The sequence below is a fragment of the Delphinapterus leucas genome, chromosome 6 (genome assembly GCF_059928025.1).
Source record: "Delphinapterus leucas isolate spDelLeu-1000000601 "Yukka" chromosome 6, BTC_Dleu_Yukka2, whole genome shotgun sequence".
NCBI classification, from domain to species: Eukaryota; Metazoa; Chordata; class Mammalia; order Artiodactyla; family Monodontidae; genus Delphinapterus; species Delphinapterus leucas.
This window is the reverse complement of record NC_143134.1, coordinates 28,028,007-28,042,771: the sequence shown is the minus strand read 5'-3', so window position 1 is coordinate 28,042,771 and position 14,765 is coordinate 28,028,007. Positions and strand designations below refer to the sequence as shown.

The 14,765-nt window shown below is 33.4% G+C and overlaps 1 protein-coding gene and 2 pseudogenes across 6 annotated transcripts in view; 2 read left to right on the top strand and 1 right to left on the bottom strand.

Annotated features, from left to right (window-relative positions):
* Positions 1-14,765, bottom strand: part of AUH (AU RNA binding methylglutaconyl-CoA hydratase) — a 162,537-nt gene that overhangs the window by 101,958 nt on the left and 45,814 nt on the right. For 5 of the 6 annotated variants that reach the window (XM_089912909.1, XM_089912906.1, XM_022560701.2 and 2 more), the window contains one exon: positions 5,013-5,099. The exons of the other annotated variant lie outside the window; for it this stretch is intronic. In XM_089912909.1, the coding sequence (XP_089769035.1) occupies positions 5,013-5,099 (87 nt within the window). The remainder of the gene's footprint in view (positions 1-5,012; positions 5,100-14,765) is intronic. 6 annotated transcript variants of the gene reach the window in all.
* On the top strand, positions 11,824-11,937 carry LOC115802004 (small nucleolar RNA SNORA70; annotated as a pseudogene).
* On the top strand, positions 11,946-12,047 carry LOC115802009 (small nucleolar RNA SNORA70; annotated as a pseudogene).

Genomic DNA, 14,765 nt, shown 5'->3' with positions numbered 1-14,765 from the left:
TTTGTTTGCAAAATATATTTTCATGCATGATGTGCAGAAACCTGAAAGAATTAACAAAAACATTCCTGGAACAAATAAGCAATTATACCAAGGTTGCAGGACACAGGGTAAATATGCAATAAGTCAATCATTCTTTTATATACCAACAACGAACAAGTGGAATTTGAAATTAAAGACACAATATCACTTACACTAAGACCCCAAATAATGAAATACTTAAGATATAAATCTAACAAAATATGTACAAGATCTATATGAGGAAATTAAACTAATGCTTGAAATCAAGGAAGAACTAAATAGAAGATATCCTGTGTTCATGGATAGGAAAACTCGATATTGTCAAGATGTAGCTTCTTCCCAATTTAATCTATGCAATGCAATTCTCAATCAAAAGCACAGCAAGTTATTTTGTGGATATTCACAAACTGATTCTAAAATTTATATGGAGAGGCAAAAGAGCCAGAATAACCAACACAATATTGAAAGAGAACAAAATTGGAGGACTGACAGCAACCAATGTCAAGAGTCACTATAAAGCTACAGTAATTGAAGACAGTGCGGTTACTGGCAAAAGAATAGACAAATAAATAAAGGAACAGAACACAGAGCCCAGAAACAGATCGCATAAATACAGTCAACTGATCTTTGACAAAGGAATAAAGGTAATATAATGGAACACTGATAGTCTTTTCAACAAATAGTGCTGAAACAACTGGACATCCAGAGGCAAAAACATGAATCTAGACACAGGCCTACACCCCACAACAATTAACTTAAAATGGATCACAGATCTAACTGTAAAGCACAAAACCATCAAACCCCTATAAGATAACATAGGAGAAAACCTAGAAACCTTGGGTATGACAATGACTCTTTAAACACCAAAGGCACAATCCATGAAAGAAATAATGGATAAGTTTGACCCTAATAAAATAAAAAACTTCTGCACTACGAAAGATAACATCAAGAGAATGAGAAGACAAGCAACAGATTAGGACAAAGTATTTGCAAAAGACACACCTGATAAAGGAATATTATCTAAAATATACAAAGAACTCTTAAAACTCAACAATAAGAAAACAATCTAATTAAAAACTGAGCAAAAGACCTTAATAAACACCTCACCAAAGAATATATACAGATGGTAAATAAGCCTATGAAAAGACACTCCACATCATATGTCATCACGGAAATGCAAATTAAATCAACTAAGATCTACCACTACACACCTATTAGAATAGCCAAAATCTGGAACACTGACAACACCAAATGCTGGCAAGGATGTAGAACAACAGAAACTCATTTACTGCCGGTAGGAAGGCAAAATGGTACAGCCACTTAGGAAGACAGTTTGGCAAATTTCTATAAAATTAAACAGACTCTTACCACATGATCCAGCAATCGTGCTCCTTGGTAGTTACCCAAAGGAGTTGAAAACACATCCACTCAAAAATCTGCACACAGATGTATATAGCAGCTTTATTCATAGTCGCAAACACCTGGAAGCAACCAAGGTGTCCTTCAGTAGGTAAATGGAGAAACTGTGATACATCTATACAGTGGAATACTATTCAGCAATAAAAAGAAATGAGCTATCAAGGCATGAAACGACATGGAGAAAACTTTAATGCATGTTACTAAGTGAAAGAAGCCAATCTGAAAAAGCTACATATTACATGATTCCAACTATATGATGGAAAAATATGGAGACAGTAAAACATGGTTGCCAGAGAGGGCAGAAGGGATGGATAAGCCAAGCACAGAGGATTTTTAGGGCAGTGAAAACACTCTGGACAACACTATAATGATGGGTACATGTCATTTTACATTTGTTCAAACCCATGGAATGTAAAACACCAAGAGTGAAGCCTAACATAAACTATGGACTTGGGTAATTATAATGTGTCAACATAAGTTCATCAACTGTAACCAATGTGCCTCTCTGGTGTGAGATATTAATAATGGGGCGGGGAGACTATGCATATTGTGGTGGCAGGGGATATATGAGAAATCTCTTTACCCACCCCTAAATTTTGATGTGAACCTAAAACTGCTCCTGAAAAATAAAGTCTTTAAAAAAAAGAAAAGTTGAGTTACTGCAACAGAGACCATAATACCCCTGCAAAGCCTAAAATATCTGCTATCTGTCCCTTTAAGAAAAAGTTTCCTAGCCCCTGGTTTAATGTACTAAACAAACAAATTTGATCAAGACAGTTTTTACCTGCCCTTCAAAGTCTCACTAAGTCACCACCAAAGACATCTTAAAAATTTTATGTCCATTGTAATGCTGTAGTGAAAAGTATCATTACCTAATATTGGGGAACTCATGGAATAGGAAAAAGAGTACTGGATCAGGATCCAGAACAGAAATAGTATAGCTTCAACCAGTGAAAAGAAAAATCTACTACAAAAAAAGTAGTTCTTCATTTAAAAAGCATCAGAAAAATTCCAATTTCAGATTCAATAAAATAGAAAGAGGCTGGGAACAAACATCAATGTAATGTTTATAACTGAACCAGTCTTGGCCATTCATCCCAGCATATATAGAGAGTTACAGACAGCATCAACTTTTATTTCCAAGATCAAGTTCTCTGACCAACATGGAAACCAAATCCATGCTCTGCCTCAGAAGACATCTATCTCACCATATGGTTGAAGCTGGAGAGAGAAGCAGAGGAGAGTCTTCAATAACACTGGCAGAGGATAAACAAAAGTCATGAAGGTGACAAGAAACATTCTAGAAACCAAAACACATATATTTTTTAAAAAAAAAAGGAAACAACAATAACAAAACCACACAAGACCCCAAAAGATGCCACATGGTCAAATTCTAATCTTTCAAATAACAGATGATTTCCCTGTATAGTACAGAAAAAGGTGAAAAACTTTTCACTTCATTCTATGAAGGTTGTATAAACATGATACCAAACCAGAAAGGGTAACACAAAAAACAAAATTAGAAGATTCCCATCTCATTTATGTTTATATCAAAATATATAAAATTAAATCCAGCAGTATATATTAAAAACCACCATAACCACGAACCACAATGACCAGGTAGTGTTTATTCTAGTAATACAAGGCCAGTGCAGCATCAGTAAGACTATTAATACAATTCAGTATAATAAAATCTGAGACAAATTTTAATATATACCATCCTGACACATAACAAAAAGGCAGTTGACAAACTTTAACCCCTATTCTCGATTAGAAAAGAGTAGCAAACTCCTAAAGAAGTTGAAATAGTAGAAAACTCTCTGAACTTGATATTTACTGGCAAAATATTAAAAGCATTCATTAAACTCAAATAAAGGTAAGGATGAACATGATCTCTTCAACAGCTGAATATTGTACCAAGAACCTTAGCCAATGTGAGAATATATGAAAAATATGTTAAGATTAAAATGCTGGAAACAGAAGAGATAAAAATTGCATTTTTTATATATAATGAACTTTTTTTGCTTTCTGGAAAACACAAGAAAATTAATTGAGAAAAAACAATGGCTTATACAAGTACAAGCACATAAAATTTACCAAATTTCCTACGGACCTACAACAATAACCAGACTTCATCAGAAATATGGTGAAAAGATCCCATTCAAAGGAATAAATGCTATAAAATAGCTAGGGATAAATCTGAGGGGGAAAAAAGATACAAGAAAAAGCCAATGTGAAGAAAACTTCCTTGACGAACATTAAAACATGAATGACCACCCCCTCAAAATAAGAGCCATGCATATCATGGATGGAAAGATTCAGTATCATAAAAATGTCAATTCTTTATAAACAAGATTTATAGAAATTCCAATCGAAGTCTCATGAGAGTATTTTTCTTTTTCACTTTAAAATTAATAATTCTAAACTCATTTGGAAGAGTTGATGTGTGAGAATTAGCAAAGAAAATCTTCAAGGAAAAAATAAAAATAATAATGACAGGAACTTAGTACCCTCTAGATATTAAAGCTCCTAGAAGTGAATTAGGGCGGAACATTAAGAGGCAATACCTGTAATACATTTAACAACAAAAGATTAATACAAAATTGGCTTTAGGTAAATAGTTATTAAATAATGCTATAGAAAAGAGGATAAAGAATGTGAAAAGGCAATTTACAGGAGGGGAAAGGCAAGTCTAATCTGAAAAGATATACTAGCATCTGAGAAAGTGAAAATTAAAAGGCTAAGATTATTTTTTTCTTCAACTCTGGCAAACTTAAAAAATAGCAACATTAAATGCTACAAGACTATAAGGAAACAGGTACTGTCATGTGATTGATGAGAATATAAATTATTACCATCTTTTTGCAACATAATCTGGTAGGATTTATTAAAATGTAAAATGAACACATGATACTTAGAACTGCAATACCATGTTTAGCAATCTTATAAATATACATACTAATGTTCTAAAAGACTTTGTACAAAGATAATCACTGCTTTATTATAAATAACAAAAATGGCAAAAAACCCACAAAAACAAAACACCAAAACAACAAAAACATCCTAAGTGTTCATTAATGAAGAAATAGTTTAAAATTTTGGATAAACTATGCTATGGATTACTATGTAGTAATGTATTAAAAAGTACTAATAATAAATTGATATATACTGAAATATAAACACTACACAGAAATTTATAATTCTAAGGAGATAGTATGATCCCGTTTATGTAAAAAACAAAAAAATTCCCAATCTATAAATATGTCTGTGTATACAACTATTTAATATAAATACTTATGTCAAAGGCTTATGCCAAATTATTCTTTGTTTTCTAATAATTACCTCTATATGCCATGTCATCATAAATAGGAGGCATCTTTCATTATAAAAAAATTTTTCACAACTTTTCAAATTAAATATATTACATGCTGTTTTACAACCAGCTATAGGTCATGACTATCTAACTATATAAATATTTTAGCCAAAGCTTATACATAAAGACAATGTGCAACTTTTAAAATCTGACATTTAAGGTCACCTTCAGCATGCTAAAAGGAGAATTTAATTGTGCTTACCGATTTCATTAATCACTGCTCTTATTTTGGAAACAAAAGGACCAACTTCACTGGAATTCATTTTGACTCTTTCCTTAAGGTCAGCACCTGCAAAGTATTTTATTTACAAATATAATCTAGTTATAAACAAAATTTTAAGGCAACAAATTGAACATTTAGTTAAGATTCATATATAACTTGAAGACCGACTAGATTTATCTATCAAAGGAATTACAGTATCTAAGTTTTCCTTCCCAAAAACCAGCACCAGATTGAATATAATATTTGTTTGTTCATGTATCTACCATGTGCTTAAAGTAATGCTTCTCAAACTTCATGGTCTCAGAACCCCTTTATACTCTTAGAGAAGGAGGCATTGTTAAGATTATATATATCTACCAATAGTTATTCTATTAGAAAATGAAACAACAAAATTTTTAAAATATTTATTTATTCATTGAATAATACAAATAAACCCATTCCTGTTAACATAAATGATTACAGACTGATGCCACTTTCTTGGTTCTTGAAAAGATGCTGGCAGTTCTATCCACCACTGCTTCTGTCCCATCAGTGCAAATGCCAACCCAATGAAAAGGGCAAATCACACCTTCCTGCTATGAAAATCATTGTGACTTCATGGATGCCCACGCTGGTGACTGCAGATCACATTTGAGAATCACTGGCTTGAAAGTACATGCAAATAGACAATTTCATAATTATGACTTTATCACAGAATCATAACTTTGGAACAGATAAAAATAAACATAAGGAATTCCTTAAGGGATTGTTTACTCTGTGGCTCAACAAAGGCCTTCTTTTTAATAAAATTAAACTCACTGAGAAAAGGTATGTCCCCAACAAATAAAAAACAAAGTAAAATTACAGCATAGATAGTATATACTCAGCTACTTATTTTCTTATTAGCCCATTATAAATTGATCATGACTAGATGTAACATCAAGTAGCAGCTGATTCTGAGCCCATATACTTCCTGTGGAAGTGACAACTGCAGTTGACAAAACACATATCCTACAACCCATCAGTTCTTAGGTATATATACCCTAGAAAATCTCTCAAATATATGCCCAAGGAAATACATACAACATTCAATACAACATGTATAAAAATAGCAAAAAAATGGAAAAAACCTAAATATCCACCAAAAGGGTTAATAATAAAACTGGGACATATACAGTAAACTGTTATATGTGCAGCATGAAAATGAAGGAATTCGAGTATAAATATGGATAAATCTAATGATGTTGCAGGATTTATAATTATATAAATAAATACAATATATATTTATCATTATATATAATTACTGAAAGATACACAGGATAATAACCATTTAAATAAGTTTTTAAAAGAAGAATGCTATGTAGGGATATAAAACATACATGGAAATGATAAATTCCAAATTCAATTGGTGGTGACCTCTGTGGGGGAGGGAGAGAGATGTGATTGGCAATAGACACAGAACTTCAATCTTATTTGCAATACTGTGTTGCTTAAGTGGTGGGTACTCAATATGGTAGGTAGTCATGATTTTTGGATGTCTGATACATGTCTTCATAATTTTTTCCATGGAGAATTAAAATTTAGCATAGAAGAAAAATGTTACTAGTGTCAAAAGAATTCTAAACCAGTAGGATGTATTTGTTAAAGAAATAATGGTTCAACTCACTGTCATTTAACATTAAGAATATAATTTTAAATTGAGAGTATAAAATGTTGCCTAGTGCATGTTAGCTAACACATATTGGTTAATAAAAGCTAAACGTAGTGTGGTACGCGGGAAGGCAATAGACGAAAGAGGAGCCAAAGCAATGAGGAACTGAAAGCTGATGGGGACAGATAGGGACTCTGGATGAGGTGGTCCTGAAGGAGCCCCTGTAACTGTATCAGGGGATCCATCACATCCTCTGGCCTCAGGGCACCATTAGGGTACCCTCTAACACAGCTCTAACTAGAGCTCCAATGGGAGGCTTTCACCAACACTCTGCCCCTGTGAACACACAGCAGGCTTTGAAAACCACACTCAGGTTGAAGAGACTAGGCTGCTGGAAGCCATGCCAGGACCTAAAGGGAATCAAGGTTTGCTCTTAACACGCGTGGCCCATTAACTGCACACTAGTCCCAGCAGAGAAGTGCAGAAGATGTGTCTCCTTATGGAATGCAGCTTTATCCACACAATGGTATGAGACAGAAAATGATTATCTTTAAAGTGAAGAAAGAAAATAACTGCCAATCTAGAATTCCAAACAAATCAAACCTATCCTTCAAAATGATGGTGAAATAAAGACATTTTACACACCCACTCACAGACACACACACCCGCAAACAACAATTTGTCACCAGCAGACCCACGTGAAAATAAACACTACAGGGAATTCTTCAAGCAGATTATGAGAGTAGAGTTTTAAAGCTTATTTTATACTCCTTACAAGTGATATGTCTTAAAATGTAAGGGCACAGACTGGCTAAAAGGGTAAAAAACTTGCAAACATTAAGCAAAAGAAAACTTGTACAGTTATCTTCATCTCTGACAAAAGAGAAGTAAGGCAAGAAACATCACTCAAACTAGAGGGTTATTTTATAATAATAAATATGATGATCCATTAAAAAAAGCCATAAGAATTCTAAATTGGCATACATAAAAAAGACAGCCCCAAAATACATAAAGCAAAAACTAACAGAACTAAAATGAAAAACTGCCAAGTCTACAACCACAGTGGATTTTAACAGGCCTTTCACAGTAACTGATAAAGCAAGCAGTCAAATATCCTTTCAAATATTCCTATCAAGAAATAAAAAATAGGAAAAAAATAATCCCAAAGTAGAAACTGGAGCAAAAAAACCTTTTAAATAGAAAACAAATGTGCGAGAGAAAAATCAAAATAGTTGGTTCTTTGAAAAAAAAACTAAAATAAAAGATAGACCTTTTAGCAAGACTCATCATAGATAATCAGAGAAGGCACAAGTCCCAACTGAGAATGAAAAGTAGGGTAATACTAAGGATTTTACAGACAATAAAACAATATTATTAAAAACTTTGGCCCAAAGGATTTGAAAAACGACAGGAAATGAACAAATTCCTAGGAAAACACAACTTATTAAAACTGAAAAAGAAATAGAAAATCTGAAAACACAAATACATATTAAAGAAATTGAATATGTAATTAAAAACTTTCCTACAAAGAAAACTGCATGCCCATATGGCTCCAATACTAAATTCTTCCAAACATATAATGAAAAACATTTACCATCAATCTTAAAAATGCTGACATGGAGAACAGCAAAACAAAAACTTGAACAGAACACTGTAAGAAAATAACATGACGGGCCAATTTTTCTCATAAATAAAGTCTCAAAAAATCCTAAACAAAGTATCAGTGTATCATACCTAGTAGTAACATAAATAAAATATATCAAGACCAATTTATACTCAGTCCAAGATTTACGACTGGACTTACATTTTTAATATTAAATTTTTTAATTTATGAAATTTTTTAATTTATGTAATTGAGAAAGGTGAAAAACATAAATTTTCAGTAGGGTCAGAAAAGTAGTTGATAAAATTCAACACTCATTCTTTAACATCTTCACTGAGGTATAATTTACATAAAATAAAATTCAGTCATTTAAAATACACAATTCAATATTTTTTAAGTAAATTTACAGAGTTGTACAACCATCACCACAACCCAGTTTTAGAACATTTCCATTATCACAAAAAAGGTCCCTCACACCCATATGCAGTCACTCCCTGTTCTCACCTCTAGCCCCAAACTAATCTACTGATATTTTCCTATTACTTTGCCTTTTCTGAACATTTCATACAAATAAACTCATATAATATATGGTCTTCTGTTTCTTTCTTTCACATAGTGTAGTGTTTTTCAGGTTCATCCATGATATAAAGATGAATCAGTACTTTTTATCTTTTTATTACCAAATAGTATTTCATTGTAGGGACAGACATTTTGTTTATCCATTCATTGGTTGATGGACATTTGGGTTGTTTCTACTTTTTTGGCTATTATGAAAAATACTACCATGAATGTCTGCATACAAGTCTTTGTGTAGAGAAATTTTTTCACTTGTCTTGGATAGAGTGGAATTGCTGGGCTATATTGTAAATTTCTATTTAACTTAAAAAAGGAAAGAAGAAAAACAACCTGCCACTGTTTTCCATAGTGGCTGCACCACTTTACATTCCTATCAGCAATGCCTAAGGGTCTCTATTGTCCTACAAGGTCACCAACACTAGTCTGCCCTTTTATCATAGCCATTTTAGTGGACATGAAGTGGTAGTTATTATGGTTTTAAATTTGCATTTCCTTAATGACTAATGAGGTTAGCATCTTTTCAAGGTGCTTATTAGCCATTCATACAGTTTCTTGAGTGAAATGTCTATTCAAATCTTTTGCTCATTTTTTTGATGGATAATTTATTTTATTCTTACTGGGTTGTAAGAGTTATATCTTACATACAAGTCCTTTTTCAGAAATATGATTCACAATATTTTCTCCCTGTGGCTTACCTTTTGATGATTCTTGATGGTTTTTCGAAGTTTAATTTTAATGAAGTCCAATTTATCAATTTTTTGTCTTTTATTACTTGTACTTTTGGTGTCCTCTCTAATTAACACTATTAATTAAAAATTCATAGCAAAGAAAAGAATCTTTTTGATTTTATAAAGAGTAATTACAAAATACCTATAGCTAACACCACCTTTAATGGTCAATTACTTCCTCTCAGAGACCAAGAATGAGAAAAGGTACTCTTTATCACTTCTACAGATGGGAACAGATGTACTAGTCTGCATAATAAGAAAATTTTTTTAATTACAAGAAACAGAAGGAAAAAATAAAACTGCCATCATTAGCAGATGACTTAATTATACATGAGGAATATCCAAAATAATTTACAAACCATAAAAATAAGTGAAGGTTGCTGGATACAGGTTCAATATTAAAAAATCAACTTTCTATGTACTAGCAAAAGAAATTTGTGAATTTTAAAAAGATACCATTTATATTAACATTCAAAAATCAAAGAGCCAAGGAATAAATCTAATAAAAGATGTATAAAATCTTGACACAAAAACCTACAAAATCTAAATTAAAGTCCTAAACAAATAGAGGAATATATCATTTCATGTGTTAGAAGATTCCATACTAAAAGATGTAAATTCTCTCCAAATTAATAGATTCGATGTGGTTCCAATCAAAATCCCAATGCTTTTTAGCAATTGACAAAGTGGATATGCAAAAGCCCAATAATAGTCAAGATAATCTTTAAGAAGAAAAAGCTGGAGAATTTATATTAAAATAAGATGTATTATAAAGCTACAGTAATTAAGAAAATGGGACACTGGCTCAAAGATAGAGAAACAGAGCAATGGAACAGAATAGCAAGTCCAGAAAAGACCTGCTTGATTTATGACAAAGATGGCAGTGCTGGAACATTCCAATATATGGGGCTGGGACCACTGAAGGTTCATATGGGGAAAAACAATTCTTGACCCTTCATATCATATACACACACATATCAGTTAATGGTGCATTACAGCCTAAATCTGAAAGGTAAAACAAATAACTTCTAAATGAAAATATCCAAAGATATCTTCAAGATTTTGGTATAGACAAAGATTTTTAAAAGGTTTTTCCAACACATTTAAAAGGAAAACACTAGAGTTCTTTAAAATTAAAAACTTCTGTTCATCAAAGGACATCATTAAGCGAGTGAATATGCAAGTAAAAGAGTGGGAAATGGTATCTTAAATACATGTGTCCTGTGCATGTAAACAACTATAAATCAGGAAGAAAAATATAAATAATCCAACTATAAAATATAGGCAAAAGATTCATAAAGATAATTCACGAAAGAGAATATAACATTGGCTAATAAAGAGATGAAAAGGAATACAACATGACTAATCATCAAGGAAACACCGATTACAAACACAGATAGTTGGGGCTTCCCTGGTGGCGCAGTGGTCGAGAGTCTGCCTGCCGATGCAGGGGACATGGGTTCATGCCCCAGTCCGGGAAGATCCCACATGCCGCGGAGCGGCTGGGCCCGTGAGCCATGGCCGCTGGGCCTGCGAGTCCGGAGCCTGTGCTCTGCAACGGGAGAGGCCACAACAGTGAGAGGCCCGTGTACCGCCAAAAAAAAAAAAACAAAAACCACAGATAGTTTTATTAGCAGTACAGTGCTAAAGTGTTGCTGAAGGTATAGAGCAATGAGAACTTTGATTTAATGCTGCTGGGAGTAAAACTGGTAAAAAAATAAGTCACCGCCCCAAGTATACACACCCAACAGAAACACATGATATGTACACTAAAGGACACGTATAAGCATATTCACAGAAGCATTATTCAGAATAGCTGAAACCAGCAACACCCCAAACATTCATCAACAGCAAAATGAATAAATTGTGAAATATTCCCACAAATACGAATATAACTATTCCTAGATGAACAGTACATACTGAATCCCACAAACGTGTTGAGAAGAAGTCAACCTTAAAAGATACATGCTGGATAATTCCAGTTACATAAAATTTGAAAACAGGCAAAATTAGTATTTGGTAATAAAAATCAGAAAAACCTCCACTATCTTTTGGGTGAGAGATGGTTAATGATAGGAAGAAGCATAAGGGATGAATTATGGTGTGCTGGTAATGGTAGTGTTCATTTCTTAATTTGGGTGGTGATTGCACAGGTGAGTTCATTTTGCAGAAATTTATTACTTACAGTTTGTGCAATTTTCCCTATGTACATTATAATTCAATTTAAAAGTTTACGTTAAAAAAAAATTCCTTCTGCAGCTAATCAGGCCTCTTTTCTCTGTGGAGGCCTGGTGTGCAATGGCTGCAAAAAGCAGCCACACACCATTGTAAAGCAATTATACTCCAATAAAGATGTTAAAAAAAAAAACAAAAAACAGATAACTAAGGCACTAAAAAAAAAAAAAAAAGCAGCTTCCTTGGTAGTGCATGCAGCCTGTTGCTTGTATGGGTTGCCCTAAAGGACCTTCGAGATAGCCCTTACCAGTGGACATTCATGTCTGACATCATGCTCTGCCCAATCTAGGCTCCAGACAGGTATACAGGGTGCCTTTGGAAAGCCCCAGCACGCAGTGGCCAGGGTCCACACTGGCCAAGTCATCACGTCCGTCTGCACCAAACTGCAGAACAAGGAGCAAGTGATTAAGGCCCACACAGGGCCAAGTTCAAGTTTCTGGGCTCCAGAAGATCCACATCTCCAAGAAGTGGATGAATCTGAAGACATGGTGGCAGAAAAGTGGATCATCCTGGATGACTATGGGTCAAACACATCCCTAATTGTGGGCCCCTTGGACAAAAGGCAGACCCTGCACTCATGAAAGCCGTGGTGCTTTCCCTTCCTTACTCACGCCCACCAATAAATCCAACTTTCCTGCCCAAAAAACAAATGGAAAAAAATGACAAAAAAACATCCTGACTCCATACACATTACCTGCTCCAGTTACGACCAATTTCTCTCCTCTTTTTTTTTAAAGCCAAACTCCTCAAAAGGGCTGTCTTTCTGTCTCCCATCCTCTCCTCTTACACTATGTCTCTAAACAAGGGGGACAAAAAGATACTAAAAAATAAATACAATAAATAACCAAGATAAAAAGTGATAAATGTTTGGGAGTAAAAATAACAGGAAAGTGTGACTCTGGAGTGCAGAGGGAAGTAAAGTTGTGAACCACGTTACAATATTAAATAGTATGATCACACTGGTCTTACTGAGAAAGTATAATAAAATTCAGTAAGATCTCTGTAGTCCATATATTCCTGATAATTTAATATTTGGTTCTAAGTTACATATTTTTAATTATTTGTATTGCTTTTGCAGTATCTACCACAAACTCTTTTCAACCAAATATGTAGTAATCAGAAACGTAATACCCCAAGTAGACAATGCATGGAGTTAATATATCATTTAACAATTCTGAGAGAATATAGTTCGTTTAAATATTGCCCACTAAAATGGTCCTCTCCTAAAATCCTTGGACTTTTTTTTATAAATTCCTTCTTTTGAATATGCTTTAGGATTACTATGTAGTAAATTTCTACCTACTTACCTTTGTCATGGACTAGTCCAGTGAGTAGAAAAGTTATGTAAAACAATGATAATATTCTTTGTTGTACATTGCAGGATACCTAGCTTTCTTGGCCCCCAATAACCAAATGATAGTAAAGCCCCTCAGTCATTGTGACAAGCAAAAATGTCCCCCTAAATTCTAATATCTTCCCCAATGAGTGTTACCATCCCTCTTGAGAGCTAATGCTCCAAGTCAGTGGTCTTCAACATTTTTTGTTCCCATTACAGCTGAAAAGAATTTTGAAACACGATGCATTCCCTTGAACAGTTTTATATTGACATCTAAAATTTTTCATAATTTAAATAGTTGCAAGGATTGCAGTGCACTATAAACACTGGCACCTTAAAATACAACTGATATATACCATTGTCAATGCATCCAGTGGAATCTACATACCAGTGACTTGACTCTCAAAATCATTCATGTCTAAAACAAGAAACAAATCCTTGCTTAACGATAAGAAATACGTCATTTATTTTCTTTATGAACAACTTTATGAAGTGTTGTATTTCTACAACACTTTGCTGCAATTTTTTTCTGATGCAATCAGCTTTTATGCTTAAAATTCTTCTTTTGACCACTGTCACATTTCTTTGCAACAAAACATATATATTGTATAAACTGAATTAATTTTTATTAAATTCCCTGTAACCATGAAGCACTAAGTTTAGAAGTTTTCCTCTGGACTGACTTTTAATTACAAGCATTATTAGCATAAAATTGATTAAATATATTACAAATCTGATAACAACTAGATATTAAAAGTAAACTTTTTTGGGAAAAGTATCTCAATGAGATAGATAAGACGACCTCCCCTCCTTCCATTATTTCATATATCTATGCATGAAAATCATTTATTGCTAGAATACTTCAGCAATGTCACCCAATTCTTTCAACTCCTTTAAAGCCAGCTCTTGAAAAATCACATAGTAATCAAGAAGCATTTAAAAATTCCATAAAAACTTTACTGTCCTTAAATTATGCTGAAAGCAATGAAATGGAAACTGCCAGAATAAGATTAGGATCCTAGTTGAAATTCTCAACATTAGTATTTTAAAATACCCCTTTTATAGCAATTCAGACTTTTCTTCATCCCTGGGTCAAGGAAGCAAAAAAAGGCAAAATCAGGATTGACTACTGTAAAGTGCAAGAAGAGCAACTATGAAAGAGAAGATGGTAAAGAGTAACTTAACCTGCAGATCAGCCTGAAAAGTTCTACAAAAAACTACATATAAGTTATCAGCTAGGTCCCTTTTAAACAATCTGTATCTCCTGAATGCCTAGAGGAGAACCCAACCTCAGTCTGGGGGATAATTGCTTTAAGTCATTTCCCTCAGAGTACGGGTGCTGGAATTATCTGTTCCATGAAATGTCTGGATAGAATGTTCCTCTGCAGTCATGGAGACCAAGTGTTTTCATTGTTATGGGACCAGTCAGGTTTTCTATTTAAGTCAGTTTTGGTTAAGTTTTATTTTCTAATAATTTACCTATTCCACTTAAAATTTCAAATTCACTGACATCAGTTATTCTTAATATTATCTTACCAGATTAATCTCTGTGAAGTTTATACCTATGAGATCCTTTTTCAATTTGAATATTGTTTAGTTATTCCCTCACCCTTGATAAATCTTG